Source organism: Salvia splendens, chromosome 10, assembly GCF_004379255.2.
Source record: "Salvia splendens isolate huo1 chromosome 10, SspV2, whole genome shotgun sequence".
Classification (NCBI taxonomy): domain Eukaryota; kingdom Viridiplantae; phylum Streptophyta; class Magnoliopsida; order Lamiales; family Lamiaceae; genus Salvia; species Salvia splendens.
In genome coordinates this window covers 15,440,095-15,455,124 of record NC_056041.1, presented here as the reverse complement: position 1 = coordinate 15,455,124, position 15,030 = coordinate 15,440,095, and the positions used below count along the sequence as shown (strand labels likewise).

Sequence of the window (15,030 nt, the reverse complement as noted above, 5' to 3'; positions counted from 1 at the left end):
CGTACTCTGCATTTTCCTGCATTCATCACCATCAGAAATTCGCGGATTCATCATTCCACGATTCATCTCTTGATGTGCAAATCGACGAATTAGCTCTCTCACTCGTAGAAGAAAGCAATTACCAAACCAAAATCGAATTCCCCACTGCCTTCTACTGCTATTTCTATATCAAAATCACAATCAGAATCACTTCAAAACAATTGTTGAATGGATTTCGACGATGAGTGGGAGCTCCTCTCCGACGAGGACTACCTCGAGATCAGCGACGAGGCTGGCAAGCAGATTTACTCACCCGCGGCGTCGGTTGTCCACATGAACTACTTCATCTCCCAGCCGTTCCCTCAATTTGTCAAAACTTCTGCCAATCAAATTCTCCACGCTCCTGATCGTGATCAGCCGATTCAGAGTAAGATCGAATCCTTCAGCGCCGATCAGGACCCGATCTCACAGGATTTCTTCAATAAATTGAAGGAGGCTCAATCAGTCGACATGAAAGTGGAAGATCCTCGCAAACTCAATGCAGAAATGGCGATCGAGGATGACGACGGCGCCAACGCGTGGAAGCGGAGTTTGAGCGCTCTCTGCTCGTTCGGAGTGGCGGCAGCGACTTTCTGCATCGTCGTCTTCGCCAACAAACATCCGCACCAAAATCACAGGCTCCGATTCCGGATTCACACCGACGAGAAGGTTAGGTGATGAATCCGCGAATTATTGATGATGATGAATGCTCGTAAAAATAAATTACGACACGGAAATTTTACGTGGTTCGATTTACTGAGGTAAATCTACGTCCACGGGGAGAAATGGGGGCAGGTTTGTATTGCTTGATCTGCGAATTACAGCTTACAACACAGACTTGCTATATGACTTTTTCTCTAGAGAGATTCTAACCCTTTTCTATCTGATCTAAGTTCTATTTATACATTGAACTAAGGTCGTGGTTTGCAGCCCCACTAACAAGATCGTGGGTGAGCAATAACTGCTCAATAACTGCTTCGTACCACTAAATAGATCGTGGGTATAGCGGAGGTCGTGGAGGCCTTTCATGAGTCCACTAACTCCTAGTTCGGTCGAATGCTGAGACCGAACTGCTGGACTTTACCGATCAGCTCTTGCCGATCTGAGAGGAGAGCTTGACTGGTCGGCTTTTACCGAGCTGTAGGCTGAGTCCGAACTCTTTGGTCGTGCCGAACTCTTTGGTGCCGAACAGGTACTCTTTCTTGGGCTCTGGGCTGATGGGCCGTCACTGTTATTGGGCTTGCCATTAGGGTTTAGTTCGTACCCCATCACTACCCCCCCCGAAAAGCGAAGTGAATCACTTCGGCGAGGTGAGTCACTTCGGCATTCTGGATAATGGTAAGGGGGAGGCTGACGTCAGGGGACGTGCCTTGCGCGTGCCTGCATTAAATGCGACAGTAAAATCCGGCCGTTGAATCCTGAAAAGGTGGGATTCGAAACGGCGCAACGATCTCGAAATCTTTCCCGAATCTGATAAATATGCTCTTTCTTCCTCATTTGAACACCTTTGCTGTTGCGTCTTCTATACTCTCTCTTTCTCGAGAAATTTTCTTCCTCTTTCAAGAGCTTCTTCAGACTTTCTTCACCTTCAAAAAGTAAGAAAAATGTCTTCTTCTTCTTCGGAGTCGGGGTAGCGGTAGGAAAGGGGATAAGGGGTCTTCTGGCCGGAAAGAGTCCGGGGAGAAGACCGTAGAGTATTTCCATAGTATTTTGAGTAAGGATACTGTGATATCCCTACCCGAAAAATACTTTTTTCCTGGGGGGAAGGCGGTGGTACCTGACGGTGATCATAGGGCTGACTCCCCGCCGGAGGGGTACGCCACCGTGTACGAGGCCTGCTTAGAATGCGGGCTTCGTTTCCCCCTCCCTTCTGCCTTTACAGATTTACTAGATTTTTTTCAGCTTCCTTTAGGCCAAGTGACTCCGAACTCTTGGAGGCACTTGTCGGCCTTCGCTGCCGAACTCCGTAGGTTAGGAAGGGATTTGTCTTTGAAGGCGATCCTTAAATTCTTTCAATTTAAGAGGAAGGGGTCTTGGTTTTACTTGATCCCTTTACAGCCCTTTAGGGCCTTTTGTAAAACGAAGTGGCCGAAGTGGCAAAATCGCTTCTTCTACTATGATAGGACCGCGGCTCCTAGTTTTCCCTGGAGAGGGCCGGAGTCCGTTATCCGTCATCCTCGGCCTGAACCGTTGGACGAGCTCGATGGCGAGCTCAACAAGATTCCCATAGTTAGGAAACAATACACGGAGTCTGAGCTCGTCAAGGGCGACGTCGTGTTCGACATCTCGTCTTCGGACGAAGAGGCCGAGGGTGAGGATTTCTCTTTATCTTTATGCTCTACTGCTTTAAACGAAGAAAACCTGACTTTGCTTTCTTGCTTTTTGGCAGTGTACATGCTGAGTAAGGCTAGCCGCAAATCTTCGGAGCCCAAGGAGCCGGAGAGGCCGAAAACCACCAGCTCGGCGTCTGATGCCGAGAGGACTCCGAAAAGGCAAAAAACCTCTTCGGATCCGAAGAAGCCGGAGTCGACTTCGGCAAAGGGGAAGGGGAAGGCCCAGAAGCCCCCGAGAGCGCCAGAGAAAGATGTGGTCTTGGCGCCTCCTTCGGAACATATCTGTGAGCCGTTTTTATGGCCCACGGACTTCGCCGAGGTGAATTCTCTTCTTGATTTTCTGGCCTTGCTTTTTTCCTGTATTTTTTGTGGCCCCTTTGTTGACTTTTTTCTTAATCCATTTTCAGAGGAACGATATGCTCTCCAAGCTCGTCGCCGTCGAACTCTCCAAAGCGTCCAATGACTATGCTGAGATGCAGAGGAAGTTGGCGGCTGCTTGTCATCGGGCCGAACAGGCTGAGGCTAACTTTGAGAAAGCCAGAGCTGCTAGGATTTCGGCCCAGGATGAAGCTCAGTTTGCCAAAAACCAGCTCGTCATCCAGCGAGAGCAGACGAAACGGAGGGATGCTGCCGCCGTGGCTGCCCAGGGGGAGGCTCTCCGTGTTTACACGGAGAAACTCTTTTTGAGCAGCCAGTTCTCGGCCTTTGTCGGTAGTCTGGTAAGGCTAATTGCCGATAAGGGCGAGCAGGGGGCCGACGTCGTGCTGCCTCTGTACAGCCGAGAGATAGCAGCTCGGCTTCAGAATCTGCCGCTCCTTGAGGAGCTCGCTTCATCCTCGGTCCTGCTTTCTGCAGACCGAGTCCGGAGTTGTCGAGCTGATCGGGACGAGAACCTGGAGGCTATCTTTGCCTCCGTGGGACCCGTTTCACCCGCTTCGACTTACAACGGAGAGGGTGAGGCCGAGCCGCTGGAGCTGGAGGCCGAAATCGAGCGGGCCGGGCATCCGGAGAAGGAAGCCGATCAGGAGGCGGAGGCGAGGCCGGCAGGAGGCGAGGACGAGGCTGAGGTAGCTCAGGAGAAAGAAGCTGAACCGGACCAAGGAGCCGGAGACGAAGCTGGTGGAGTATGATTTCGTCTCCCTTCTCTTAGTCTAGTTTTCTTCCTTGTAAAATGGCCTTGAAGCCCTCCTAGTGTAAAAAATTTTCCTTGTGAATGAAAAATTCTCTACACTTGTCTTCGTATAGCTTTTCGTACTTGCCTTTATTCCTGTTGTATTTTACTATCTGCTCGGTACAGCTGCCGAACTAATATAGCTGCTTTGTACTCAAGGAGATGGAGATACTTCACTGGAAACGGCTGTACTCTTCGGCTTTAGACGAAGCTGAGAAAGAGCTATAGCCGATCAGACGAAGAATGACGAGCTTCTGGCTCGTTTAGTGAAGCTGGAGGCCGATAATAAGGACTTAGAGTCCGATAAGAAGGATCTGGAGGCCGAGCTGAATACGACCATTGCTGAGAGGACTGCGTACGAGGATTACATCCGTGTGCGCGGGGGCTTGACCATATCAGATGTTCAGAGTCGAGTTGACGAACTGTGGGAGGAATATCATGTACTCCGGAGGAACAATGCGCTGGAGAGCTCGGCTTGCCAACAAGTTGTGAAATCATTACGGCGCTGGGCTTCTCGGTACGACATTGTTCTTTCTCGGCGCCCCTCCATAGAAAGATTCCTTCGGCATATCGTGCCAACAGATGCTCGCACTCCAGATCAAGCCTCTGGTTCCCTTGTTCAAAATCCTACTTCCAGTCAACAACGAACTCCGGAACAGCCGGAAACGTCAAGACGAGAACGGGCTCAGGAGCAACCGGAATCGTCAAGACAGGGACGGACTGAAATTCGCCGAGGAGTTGTGACTATGAGCGAGCAAGATCAGCAGATGATTATTGCAGAGACTCTTCATCGCCGAGGTGTTAGGACTTCTCGGGCTCGGGGAAGAGGCGTTGGGTCGAGGATAGCATCTCGTCGACCTGCTTATTCTTCATCTGCTCGGAACAACCGAACTCGGCTTCCAGAGGATTTTGCAGATAGGTGGCTTAACTTCAGCAACCCTGGACAGTAGAATAATCCTTTGTAATAGTGTAACGCCATTTTGTAGGGTAGCGGAGTTGTATGCCGAACAAGATTTGAAAAATGAAATTTTGTTTTCGCTTCTAACACTGTATTTACAGCTTAGCGAAAAAATTTCATCGTACTTGTCCTCGGTCTTATGAAGTAAACTTCTTTGACCGGACTCGTCTTTGGTCTGATGAAATAAACATCTTTGACCGGACTCGTCTTTGGTCTGATGAAATAAACATCTTTGACCGGACTCGTCTTTGGTCTGATGAAATAAACATCTTTGACCGGACTCGTCTTTGGTCCGATGAAATAAACATCTTTGACCGGACTCGTCTTTGGTCTGATGAAATAAACATCTTTGACCGGACTCGTCTTTGTGTTCTAATTTGGCGATTTTTGTCGCCGGGATCGAACTTTCCCTTGTCCTAATTCGGCGAGTTTTATCGCGTGGATCGGACTTTCCCAGTTAACCGAAGTGGTCTTATGCAGTAAACCTCTTTGACTAGACGTGGTCGTCCCCGGTCTTATGAGGTAAACTTCTTTGACCGAACTTGGTCGTCCTAATTCGGCGAGGTTTATCGCGTGGATCGGACTTTCCCTTATTGCAGTTCGTTTCAGACGAAGTGCTTATTTCTTAAGCCGAATTGTGGTCTTGTATCTTCCTGAGAAGCTTGGACTCACAATCGTTGGCTTATTGCAGTTCGTTTCAGACGGACTGCTTGTTAAGCTGAATTGTGGTCTTATATCCTCCTTAGAAGCTTGGACTCACAATAGTCTTTAATAATCGATCTAAAAAGGGGATCAGTCTTTAAAGAACGATATACCTTGGTACCATTTGTAAGAGACGACAAGCACATAGAGACAAAACACATAGAGAAAAAATGAAAAAGACGAAAGAAAAAACTTTAAACTTTTTATAAAACGACAAGTAAAAGGTACAAGTAAAAAACAAACAAATAAAAACATGTACCCCTATGACCGAACTAGACACAAGACAGACTGACCGGACCTTGTCTCTTACAAGTGGAACTTCTTGAGGTTGGAGACGTGCCATGTTCGGGGTACTTGTTCTCCTGACATGTGAGTCAATTTATAAGACCCTTTGCCGAGGACTTCTGACACCCGATACGGACCCTCCCATGTGGGCTCGAGTTTGCCCAGCTTTTCTGCTCGGCTTACTTCGTTGTTTCTCAAGACGAGATCTCCCACTTGAAATTGAAGCTTTTTCACCCTTTGGTTATAATACCGGGCTACTTGCTCCTTATACTTGGCTGCTTTTATGCACGCCAATTCTCTTCTTTCTTCGGCGAGATCTAGTTCTGCTCTCAGTCCGTCGTCATTCATTTCTGAGGAGAAATTTAGAGTTCGGGGACTGGGTACGCCGATCTCCACCGGAATTACGGCTTCAGTGCCGTACACCAGACTATACGGAGTTTCACCGTTGGAGGTTTTGGGCGTAGTTCGGTAGGACCATAGGACTTGAGGGAGATTTTCTACCCATTGTCCTTTGGCTTGTTCTAACCGAGCTTTTAACCCTTTCACCAGAATCCGGTTCGTTACTTCCGTTTGTCCGTTTGCTTGGGGATGGGAGACCGAAGTGAACCGCTGTTGAATGTTCAGCTCTTGGCACCAATTCTTGAACGTCTTGTCGGTGAACTGAGTCCCATTATCCGAGATGAGGATGTGGGGTATGCCAAATCGGCACACTATGTTCTTCCAGACGAAGTCCAATGCCTTTGAGCTCGTTATCGTAGCTAATGGTTCAGCCTCCACCCACTTCGTGAAGTAGTCCACGGCAACGATAAGGAATTTCATTTGCCGAGGAGCTTGAGGAAGTGGTCCCACTATGTCTATGCCCCATTGCATGAAAGGCCAAGGGCTTTGCATAGTGTATAGATCGGTCTGCGGCATCCTTGGGACATTTGCATGAATTTGGCACTTCGTACACTTCTTGACGAGCTGCACTGCCTCTTGTACCATGGTTGGCCAATAATATCCCCATCTCAGAACTTTTTTAGCTAAAGCTCTGGCTCCGATGTGGCTACCGCACGATCCTTCATGAACTTCTCTGAGGATGTAGTCCGTCTCTTCTGGTCCTACGCACCGCAATAACGGCTGGAGGTAAGACTTTCTAAAGAGGACTCCTTCATGAAGTTCGTACCGAAGTGCTCGGCATGTGATCTTCCGAGCTTCTCTCTTATCCTCGGGCAATTGTCCTTGATCCAGATACTGCAAGATCGGCGTCATCCAGTTCGGCGAGCTGGATACTGAATGTACCTCGGCTTCATCAATGCTTCGATGCATTAATTCTTCCGCCTTTGAGTTCGGATCTGAGGCCAACTTACTTAAGGTATCTGCTCGGCTATTTTCCGCTCTGGGAATGCGGATTATCCGAAAATAGGAGAAACTTCGGCTGATGCTTTGCGCTTTGTCCAAATACTTCTTCATTCTCTCGTCACGAGCTTCACTTGTACCCAACATGTGATTTACTATGACTTGTGAATCACAATGGACTTTGAGAGATTTGACGAGCAGACTTTGCGCTAACTGGAGTCCGGCCAGGAGGGCTTCGTACTCGGCTTCATTATTAGTAGTGGGGAATAGGAACCGAAGTGAGTAGGTTACCTCGTGTCCGTCGGGAGCGACAAGTAAAATACCAGCTCCACTTCCCATCTTGTTTGAAGCTCCATCTACGAATCCGCTCCAGCAGTCCGGCGGCTCTACTTCGGATTCCAAGGGCTGTGCCAGTTCGGCATTGGCAGAATTCTTCTGTTCGGCAATAACAGGAATTGCTTGATCGAACTTTGCTTCTGCAAGAAAATCTGCCAAGGCTTGTCCCTTGATGGCTTTCCGAGGTAGATATTCAATTGTGTGCTCTCCCAACTCTATAGCCCACTTGGCGATTCTGCCTGATGCTTCTGGTTTGGTCAACACTTGCCGAAGTGGCAGATCAGTTAAGACGCATACCTTGTGAGCATAGAAGTATGGCCGCAGTCTCCTTGCTGCATTTACTAATGCCAGAGCAATCTTTTCCAGAGGTTGATACCTGGTTTCTGGACCTCTTAATGCTCGGCTTGTAAAATAGATGGGAAGCTGCTTTAGGCCTTCTTCTCGTACAAGCACCGCGCTGATGGTTTGATCCGATGCCGCTAAGTATAAGAATATTACTTCGGCTTCGGTTGGAGCAGAGAGAAGAGGAAGCTCGGCTAGATAGCCTTTGAGCTCGTCAAAGGCCTTTTTCTGCTCGGCTCCCCACTCGAACTTTGGTGCCTTTTTCAACACCTTGAAGAACGGCAGTTGCTTTTCGGCTGCTTGGGAAAGGAATCGATTCAGTGCGGCTAGACATCCGGTTAGCCTTTGCACGTCATGTATGGACTTCGGCATTGCCATGTTCTGAACGATTTGAACTTTTGAGGGGTTTGCCTTGAGTCCGTCCTTTGAAACCCAACAACCCAAAAACTTTCCCGAATCTACCAAAAAGGTACACTTTTGGGGATTAAGTTTGAGGTTGGCTTTCTTGAGCACGTTGAGAGTGGACTTGAGGTTGTGCTCGTACTCCGAAGTGCTTTTGCTTTTGACGACTATATCGTCAACATACACTTCGACCTCCTTTCCAATCAGGTGCCGAAAAAGCTTGTCTACCATCCTTTGATAAGTGGCTCCGGCATTCTTTAAACCGAATGGCATCTTTTTATAAGCGAAAATGCCGAAATCAGTAATGAAGGCCGTTTTTGAAGCGTCAATCTCATCCATTAAAACTTGATGGTATCCTTTGTACAGATCAAGAAAACAAAAAATTTCAAAGCCTATCAAAGCTTCTACTTTTTTATCTATGTTCGGAAGGGGATAGCAATCTTTGGGACAGTGCTTATTTAGATCGGTGAAATCTATGCACATCCGTCATCCTCCTTCCTTTTTCTTGATCATGACAGGATTGGCCACCCACGAAGGATACTTCACTTCGAATAACACATCCGCCTTCAATAATTGACGGACTTCGTCATGGATGACTTGACTTCGTTCTGCCGCAAAGAGTCTTTGCTTCTGTTTTATCGGCCGGACTGAAGGATCAATATTTAACCGATGAGTGATTACCTCGGGGGGCACTCCGGTCATGTCCAACGGAGACCATGCAAAGACGTCTTTATACTCCTTGAGGAGCTGGATGGTTTTTTCCCGAAGTAGGGGCGTTCCCGCGAAGCCGATCTTAACCGTTCTGGATGGATCGTCTTCGTACAGCTGAACTGTCATCGAGTTCGGCTCCGGTATGACTTCGGTCATCGCCTCTGACTCCGGCTGCTGTGATTGCTATGCTTGGTGGTGCCGATCTGACTGCTCGGCACTTCTAAGCGCAATTTGCAGACATTCCTTTGCTCTCTTTTGGTCACCTCGGATGACCGCTATCCCTCCTTTAGTAGGGATCTTGATGGTGAGGTGATAGGTGGAGCAAACGGCCCGAACTGTGTTGAGCCAGTCTCTTCCCAGGATGACGTTGTACGGGGACCGAGCTTTCACCACGAAAAACTCAATCATCGTACTGGAGCTAGTAGGCGCTTTCCCCACCGTGATCGGAAGGCTGATAATACCTTCAGGGCGGGTGTCCTCCTGGGTGAAGCTCTTCAGGGGAAGCGGAGCCGGACTGAGCCGAGCTGGGTCCACTTCTAGCTTGTCGAAGCACTCTTTAAAAAGAATGCTAACCGACGCTCCTGTATCCACAAACACCCTGTGGATCAGTTTGTTTGCCACTCCGGCTTGGATGACAATGGCGTCTTGGTGAGGAGAGATGGCCGGGACGGGATCAGCAGCCGAGAACGTAATCACTTCGTCCTGCTTCAGCCTTTTATGCGTTGGCTCCTCTCGATTGGAGCCTCTGCGTTCTGACTTTAGGGACGACTTGGTCTTCCCGGCAGGGAGCGCGTCAATAGTCTGGATTACTCCATCATATTGCGGCTCGTCATCGTCTTCGGGATCCGGCTGCCTTTTCGGATCCTGAGGAGCGCAGTTCGCACCACTCTGCTTTTTATTCTTCTTTGGCTGCTTGCTTCGGTATTTTTTCAATGTCCCTGCCTTCACAAGAACATCGATACCGGCAGCCAAGTTTCTGCACTCCTCAGTATCGTGACCGTGGTCTTGATGGTAGGAGCAGTAGCTATCCTGTGGTCGGCGCGCGGCTGATTTCGTCATCCGCTTTGGCTTTTCGAATAGGTCAGAGTGCAGTTCGAAAATTTCCGCTCTCGGCTTGTTCAGCGGTACGAACTGAGCGGGCGGCTTCTCGGGATTGAGACGAGGTCCCAATCTGTCTTGCACCGGAGCCCTTTGAATTCTTTCAAATGGAGTCCGGCGAGGATGCCCCTGATCGCTATGATCGGGCTTCCTTCTGTCTCCTCGGGTCGATGAGCTGTCTAACGACCGTTTGCGACGGTCTGCCTCATCGGCCCGGGAGTACTGGTCCGCAATGTCCCACATTTCCTGAGCTGTCTGCGGACCGCACTCAACGAGCTTCCTGTAGAGAGCTCCGGGCAGGATTCCATTTTGGAATGCCGAGATGACAAGCAGATCGTTGAGATCGTCTACTTGCAGGCATTCCTTGTGGAATCTTGTCATAAAGTCGCTGATTTTTTCGTCGCGACCTTGACGAATGGAAAGCAGCTGAGCCGAAGTGATTCGGGCTTCCGCTTTCTGAAAGAACCTCCTGTGGAAGGCATCCATTAGATCTCGGTAAGATCTGATGCTGCCCTGGGGGAGGCTATCGAACCACCTTCTCGCGTTCCCGATGAGCAGCTCGGGAAACAGCTTGCACATGTGGACCTCGTTGAGACCCTGGTTCGCCATGTTATATTGATAGCGCCCCAAGAAATCGTGAGGGTCCACGAGCCCGTCGTAAGTCATCGACGGAGTTCGGTAGTTCTGTGGTAGGGGAGTTCGGGTGATGTCGTCCGAGAACGGAGTCTTCAGTGCTCCGTACACGGCGAATCCGATATCTCGTCGGTATGGAGGAGATTGAGTTCTCCTGTGATTCCGGTACCGAGGAGGAACTGGAATATGTGGGGGACGGGGATTCTTTCTCCTGGGAGATGCGACACTACTGCGGTAGTGACTTTCTTGTGCGGAAGGAGAAGGAGAATCCGCCGTTTTCGTCTCCGGCTGCTTTTGGCTTTTTCGCAGGAAGGTTAAGAATTCCTCCTGCTTCGCCTCCAAAAACTGCTTGACAGCCTCATTCAAATCGGGCTGCTGGGAAGACTCAGTGGGACGATTTTTGGAGCGGCTTGTTCCTTCGCCATGAGAACTGGTGGTGGATTTATCCCTAGGCTGTTTTCCAGACCTGTGGGATGGATTGGCTTCCTCCTGGTTCTCACGGGCAGGAATACGGGTACTCTGCGATCTGGTATGCATTTTTTGGGTGGAAAAAATGGATCAAAAATTCGCTTTATCACAAATTTTGTTCTCTGTTTCCCACAGACGGCGCCAGTGATGAATCCGCGAATTATTGATGATGATGAATGCTCGTAAAAATAAATTACGACACGGAAATTTTACGTGGTTCGATTTACTGAGGTAAATCTACGTCCACGGGGAGAAATGGGGGCAGGTTTGTATTGCTTGATCTGCGAATTACAGCTTACAACACAGACTTGCTATATGACTTTTTCTCTAGAGAGATTCTAACCCTTTTCTATCTGATCTAAGTTCTATTTATACATTGAACTAAGGTCGTGGTTTGCAGCCCCACTAACAAGATCGTGGGTGAGCAATAACTGCTCAATAACTGCTTCGTACCACTAAATAGATCGTGGGTATAGCGGAGGTCGTGGAGGCCTTTCATGAGTCCACTAACTCCTAGTTCGGTCGAATGCTGAGACCGAACTGCTGGACTTTACCGATCAGCTCTTGCCGATCTGAGAGGAGAGCTTGACTGGTCGGCTTTTACCGAGCTGTAGGCTGAGTCCGAACTCTTTGGTCGTGCCGAACTCTTTGGTGCCGAACAGGTACTCTTTCTTGGGCTCTGGGCTGATGGGCCGTCACTGTTATTGGGCTTGCCATTAGGGTTTAGTTCGTACCCCATCATTAGGATTTGCAAATCAAATTAGTTTTGCAATTGTTCTGCAATGAAGTCTGTTTATCACTATGGGCAGCAGCTATTTGATCAGGAAGGGAAGGAATCAATCAATGTTGGATAAATAAATGGTGCCTTCTTCGTTAATTCAATCTATTTTGTACTATTCAGCTGTTGTACTCTTTATTTATACATTATTTTTATCATTGAGAGCAACGTGTTTTTTGAATTTGATTTAATTTGGTTGTTGTCACTACTGTTATTTACTTGAAAAATCTTAGTAAACAAAGCAACTGAATATAAATGCCCCTAATAAAAATGATTTGTTTTTAAATTCCAAACTCAAATTTAAAATAAATACATTCCGTACTAAAACAAATTTCTGTGAGATACTACTACATACTACTACCAAATAAACCAAAGTATTTAAAATAGAAATAGCCCCTTATTCACAAACTTAATTATAAGCATTTTACACGTCCAAATACAAACCAAATGAACATTACAAACAAACAAGAAACTATGTCCACTAAGTCAAAGAAATAATTTCTAACTTACTGTCGGGACAAAAAAAATATTAAATAAATATAAAAAAAATCGAACATGTGGCAATGTATAATTTAAATATATTATTAGAATCTACAGAATTTTCCCAGTGTAAGAAATGAGATATGACCAAGGTCTCTTAGCATCCTTCCAAGTGAAGCATCGATCAATTCTTTCTTCACATCTCACTTTCGATTTATTACCTCCAAAAATCGGACAAAACTGCATCTTTTCGTCGAGGGGAATCGCGTCGTCTCTGTAGGATGGATTCTCTTTTCTTGGATGATCGAAGAAGGGAACATTTTTCCACCACAGCTTCACAGCCTGGAAAAAAATAATCAAACAAATTAAAAAAAGAAAGTAGAAATTGTTAGATGTAACAGAGAAATCGAACTAGCTAATTACGTACGTTCCAATAGGCCATAATCGAGACTCGATGAGGCATCAACCAGAAGAATGCCTCAAGATCATCCGAAGAAATGGGCGTTGGAGTCTTGACTTTTTTGGCCGTGAAGGAGGCTCGGAAATAGGTTCCGAGCTGAGGATGTTCGACTGCGATGAATGCGAACAAATGCTCACTCGGTTCGCTCACTTTCAGCCTCCAGCTCCCAAGCATGTCCTTTAAATATTGGAAAAAATCATTTTAAATTAATATTTATTTGTTGATTAGATGAGAATTAATGCAGGAATCAAGAATTTGATGAAAAGACTCACCATGAACGGGCTAATGTACTCGGATTTTGGGACTAAATCGGAACTTGGGTTGAAAACAAATGTCACACTTTCACCCCATGGTGTATTGCTGGCCTGAAACAATAGTTAATTTTGTCCCATGTTAGAGAGAGAGAGAGAAGGAGAGAGAATTTTCGTTGATTAATTAGGGTTTACCTCAACAAGGCATTTCTTGAGAATTTTGGTAGATCCTTCAATTTCATAGCAATAATAGTAATTAACTGGACTTCTTTCATATCCGAGACTTGATGGTATCCTCAAAAGATGCCTGTTTAATCCAAAAACAGAGATCTAAGTATATTAGAAAATTAATTTAGACAAATTTAAATGTGTATAATGTAAAGCATATGATATTAACGTTGCAATAAAAAGTGGCTCGGATATGAATGATATTAGATAAAGTACAAAGAAGTATTACACGGGCCCGTTTGTCTTGGCGGCGCGGCGGGCATTGTCGGCGGAGAGGTAGTTGGGAGGGGAGTAGGGCGGGCGGTCGAGGTCGATGAGAGCATAACGAGCCGGGAAACGGAAGGCGTTGCGGGCCGGGTGGCGTCGCTCGTGGTAGACGGAGCCTTCGTATAGTGCGATGACATTTCCGATCTCCTCCGAGGTTCGGAGTGAGGAGATGCGGCGGAGGAGGAGGCGAAGGGCGAGGAGGAGTGATAGTATAGTGGAAGTGATGGTGGTGTAGATAATGTAGCATAGCACAAATAGAGGAGTCATTTTGACTTGATTATAATTAAGTTGTGCTTAATTTAGGTTGGGATGTAGTATGTTTGAAATCTCAAGTCTCCTATTTATATTAACATGATGGATAGAGACTTTGGATTTTTTTATTTATTTTGGACTATGGTAAATAACATAATTTCTAGGTAGGTTCTTGGTCCACTTTTAGGTTTTGTAGTCCAAACAATATGGTCTTATAAATTTTTTTAATGGATAGGAATTTTAATACTAGCGTGTGTGAACACTTAATACTATAATTCGATTCATGTGAAATACAAGAGGTATTGTTCTTTATAACCTTGATTAATGATAACAATAAGCTAATTTTAAATTACGGGACATAATAATTATTTCAAATTTATTCTTACAAATGATAACTCACAAAGGTTTTACCAACCGGTTCAGTTCGAGGATATGACAATAAAATTCGGTAGAAATATTTAGCAAATAATAAAATAATGAAATAGTATTACAATTTAACAGTGGATTACTAACAGCTAGCTCGGGAATATTTAAAAAATATCCAGCCTTGAATATATGTTTCCATATTAGTTTTGGAAGGAAACATAGGAGTACTAGTAGTATACATATATTTTTGAGAGTGGTTAGATGGGAAAAGCTACCAGTATATGTACTCTAGTGAGTGATTAATTAATGGAGTAGTATTCTTGATTGACTTCTTCCTAACCAGCCCATCTCTACCTAATACCTGGATTTATGGTTTACTTAAATTCCCATGTTCACAAATTAAAGTAGTGTATTTTTATTTCCTACCTAATTATACTAAATTAATTATTTTGACCAAGTACTATATTTTTGAATAATGTGGAGCGTGTTTCTATTTTCAATGTCAACGGATGTCGTCAAATCTATTATTGGTTGATACTCCTAATAGATTGGCATATGATGATATCAAAAAAATTTGCACTGTTACTCTCTCGATTCCACAAAATAATGTACACGAAATAAAATACACCTTGTCATGTCTCTCTCTCAAATTCAGTAACGATTCCAGAATCAGCCATGGAAGGTCCCAGCTGTTGAGCCGGCCGTTGGTTCATGTCGGGAATAGAGCCACCTTTGCTCCGAGCGGAGCTAACCCCTCTTCAATTTTTCTCATATACTACCTCCGTCTCTGAAAATTTGTTCCAGTTTGCCATTTCGATCGGTCCCTGAAAATTTGTCCCACTTCAAACTTACTAAAAATGGACATTGAAAATACCCCGCCACATTCATGGTATTTACACTTTGACCCCATCTCATTCTCAATCGGTCAATGCCTATTCACTCCATCCTTTCGCCTCCCTCCACACACCCACCGCCTCCTTCAATGCTACTCCGTCCTTTCGCCTCCCTCCACACACCCACCGCCTCCTTCAATGCTGTGCAACAACCCACCGCCTCCTTCAATGCCATTCAACCACCCACCGCCTCCACCAATGCCATTCAACCACCCGCACACCTTCTCCATTAAACGCCTCCCCTTCCTCCATCGCCTCCC

General features: G+C 46.3%; 2 protein-coding genes across 2 annotated transcripts; one reads left to right on the top strand and one right to left on the bottom strand.

Annotated features, from left to right (window-relative positions):
* The first annotated feature begins 207 nt into the window (after positions 1-207).
* Positions 208-11,616, top strand: LOC121752681. Its single transcript, XM_042147788.1, has 2 exons — positions 208-692; positions 11,541-11,616. Exons 1-2 carry the CDS (start codon positions 208-210, stop codon positions 11,557-11,559), a joined length of 504 nt encoding a protein of 167 aa, XP_042003722.1. The 3' UTR covers positions 11,560-11,616.
* Positions 11,617-11,973: 357 nt separating this feature from the next.
* On the bottom strand, positions 11,974-13,547 carry LOC121751438. Its single transcript, XM_042146186.1, has 5 exons — positions 13,222-13,547; positions 12,960-13,071; positions 12,786-12,878; positions 12,481-12,690; positions 11,974-12,395 (listed from the first exon to the last, which is right to left on the bottom strand). The coding sequence occupies exons 1-5, from the start codon at positions 13,524-13,526 to the stop codon at positions 12,165-12,167; spliced, it is 951 nt and encodes a 316-aa protein (XP_042002120.1). The 5' UTR covers positions 13,527-13,547; the 3' UTR covers positions 11,974-12,164.
* Positions 13,548-15,030: the final 1,483 nt, after the last annotated feature.

What these genes read in the sequence shown, in the direction of transcription:
- LOC121752681 (XM_042147788.1), top strand. Translation starts at nt 208, where the DNA reads ATGGATTTCGACGATGAGTGGGAGCTCCTCTCCGACGAGGACTACCTC.
- LOC121751438 (XM_042146186.1), bottom strand. Translation starts at nt 13,526, where the DNA reads ATGACTCCTCTATTTGTGCTATGCTACATTATCTACACCACCATCACT. An exon ending in GCCAAGACAAACGGGCCCGT is followed by an intron (nt 13,072 to 13,221) that starts GTAATACTTCTT and finishes TGGATTAAACAG; the next exon opens with GCATCTTTTGAGGATACCAT. An exon ending in CGATTATGGCCTATTGGAAC is followed by an intron (nt 12,396 to 12,480) that starts GTACGTAATTAG and finishes ATTTTTTTCCAG; the next exon opens with GCTGTGAAGCTGTGGTGGAA.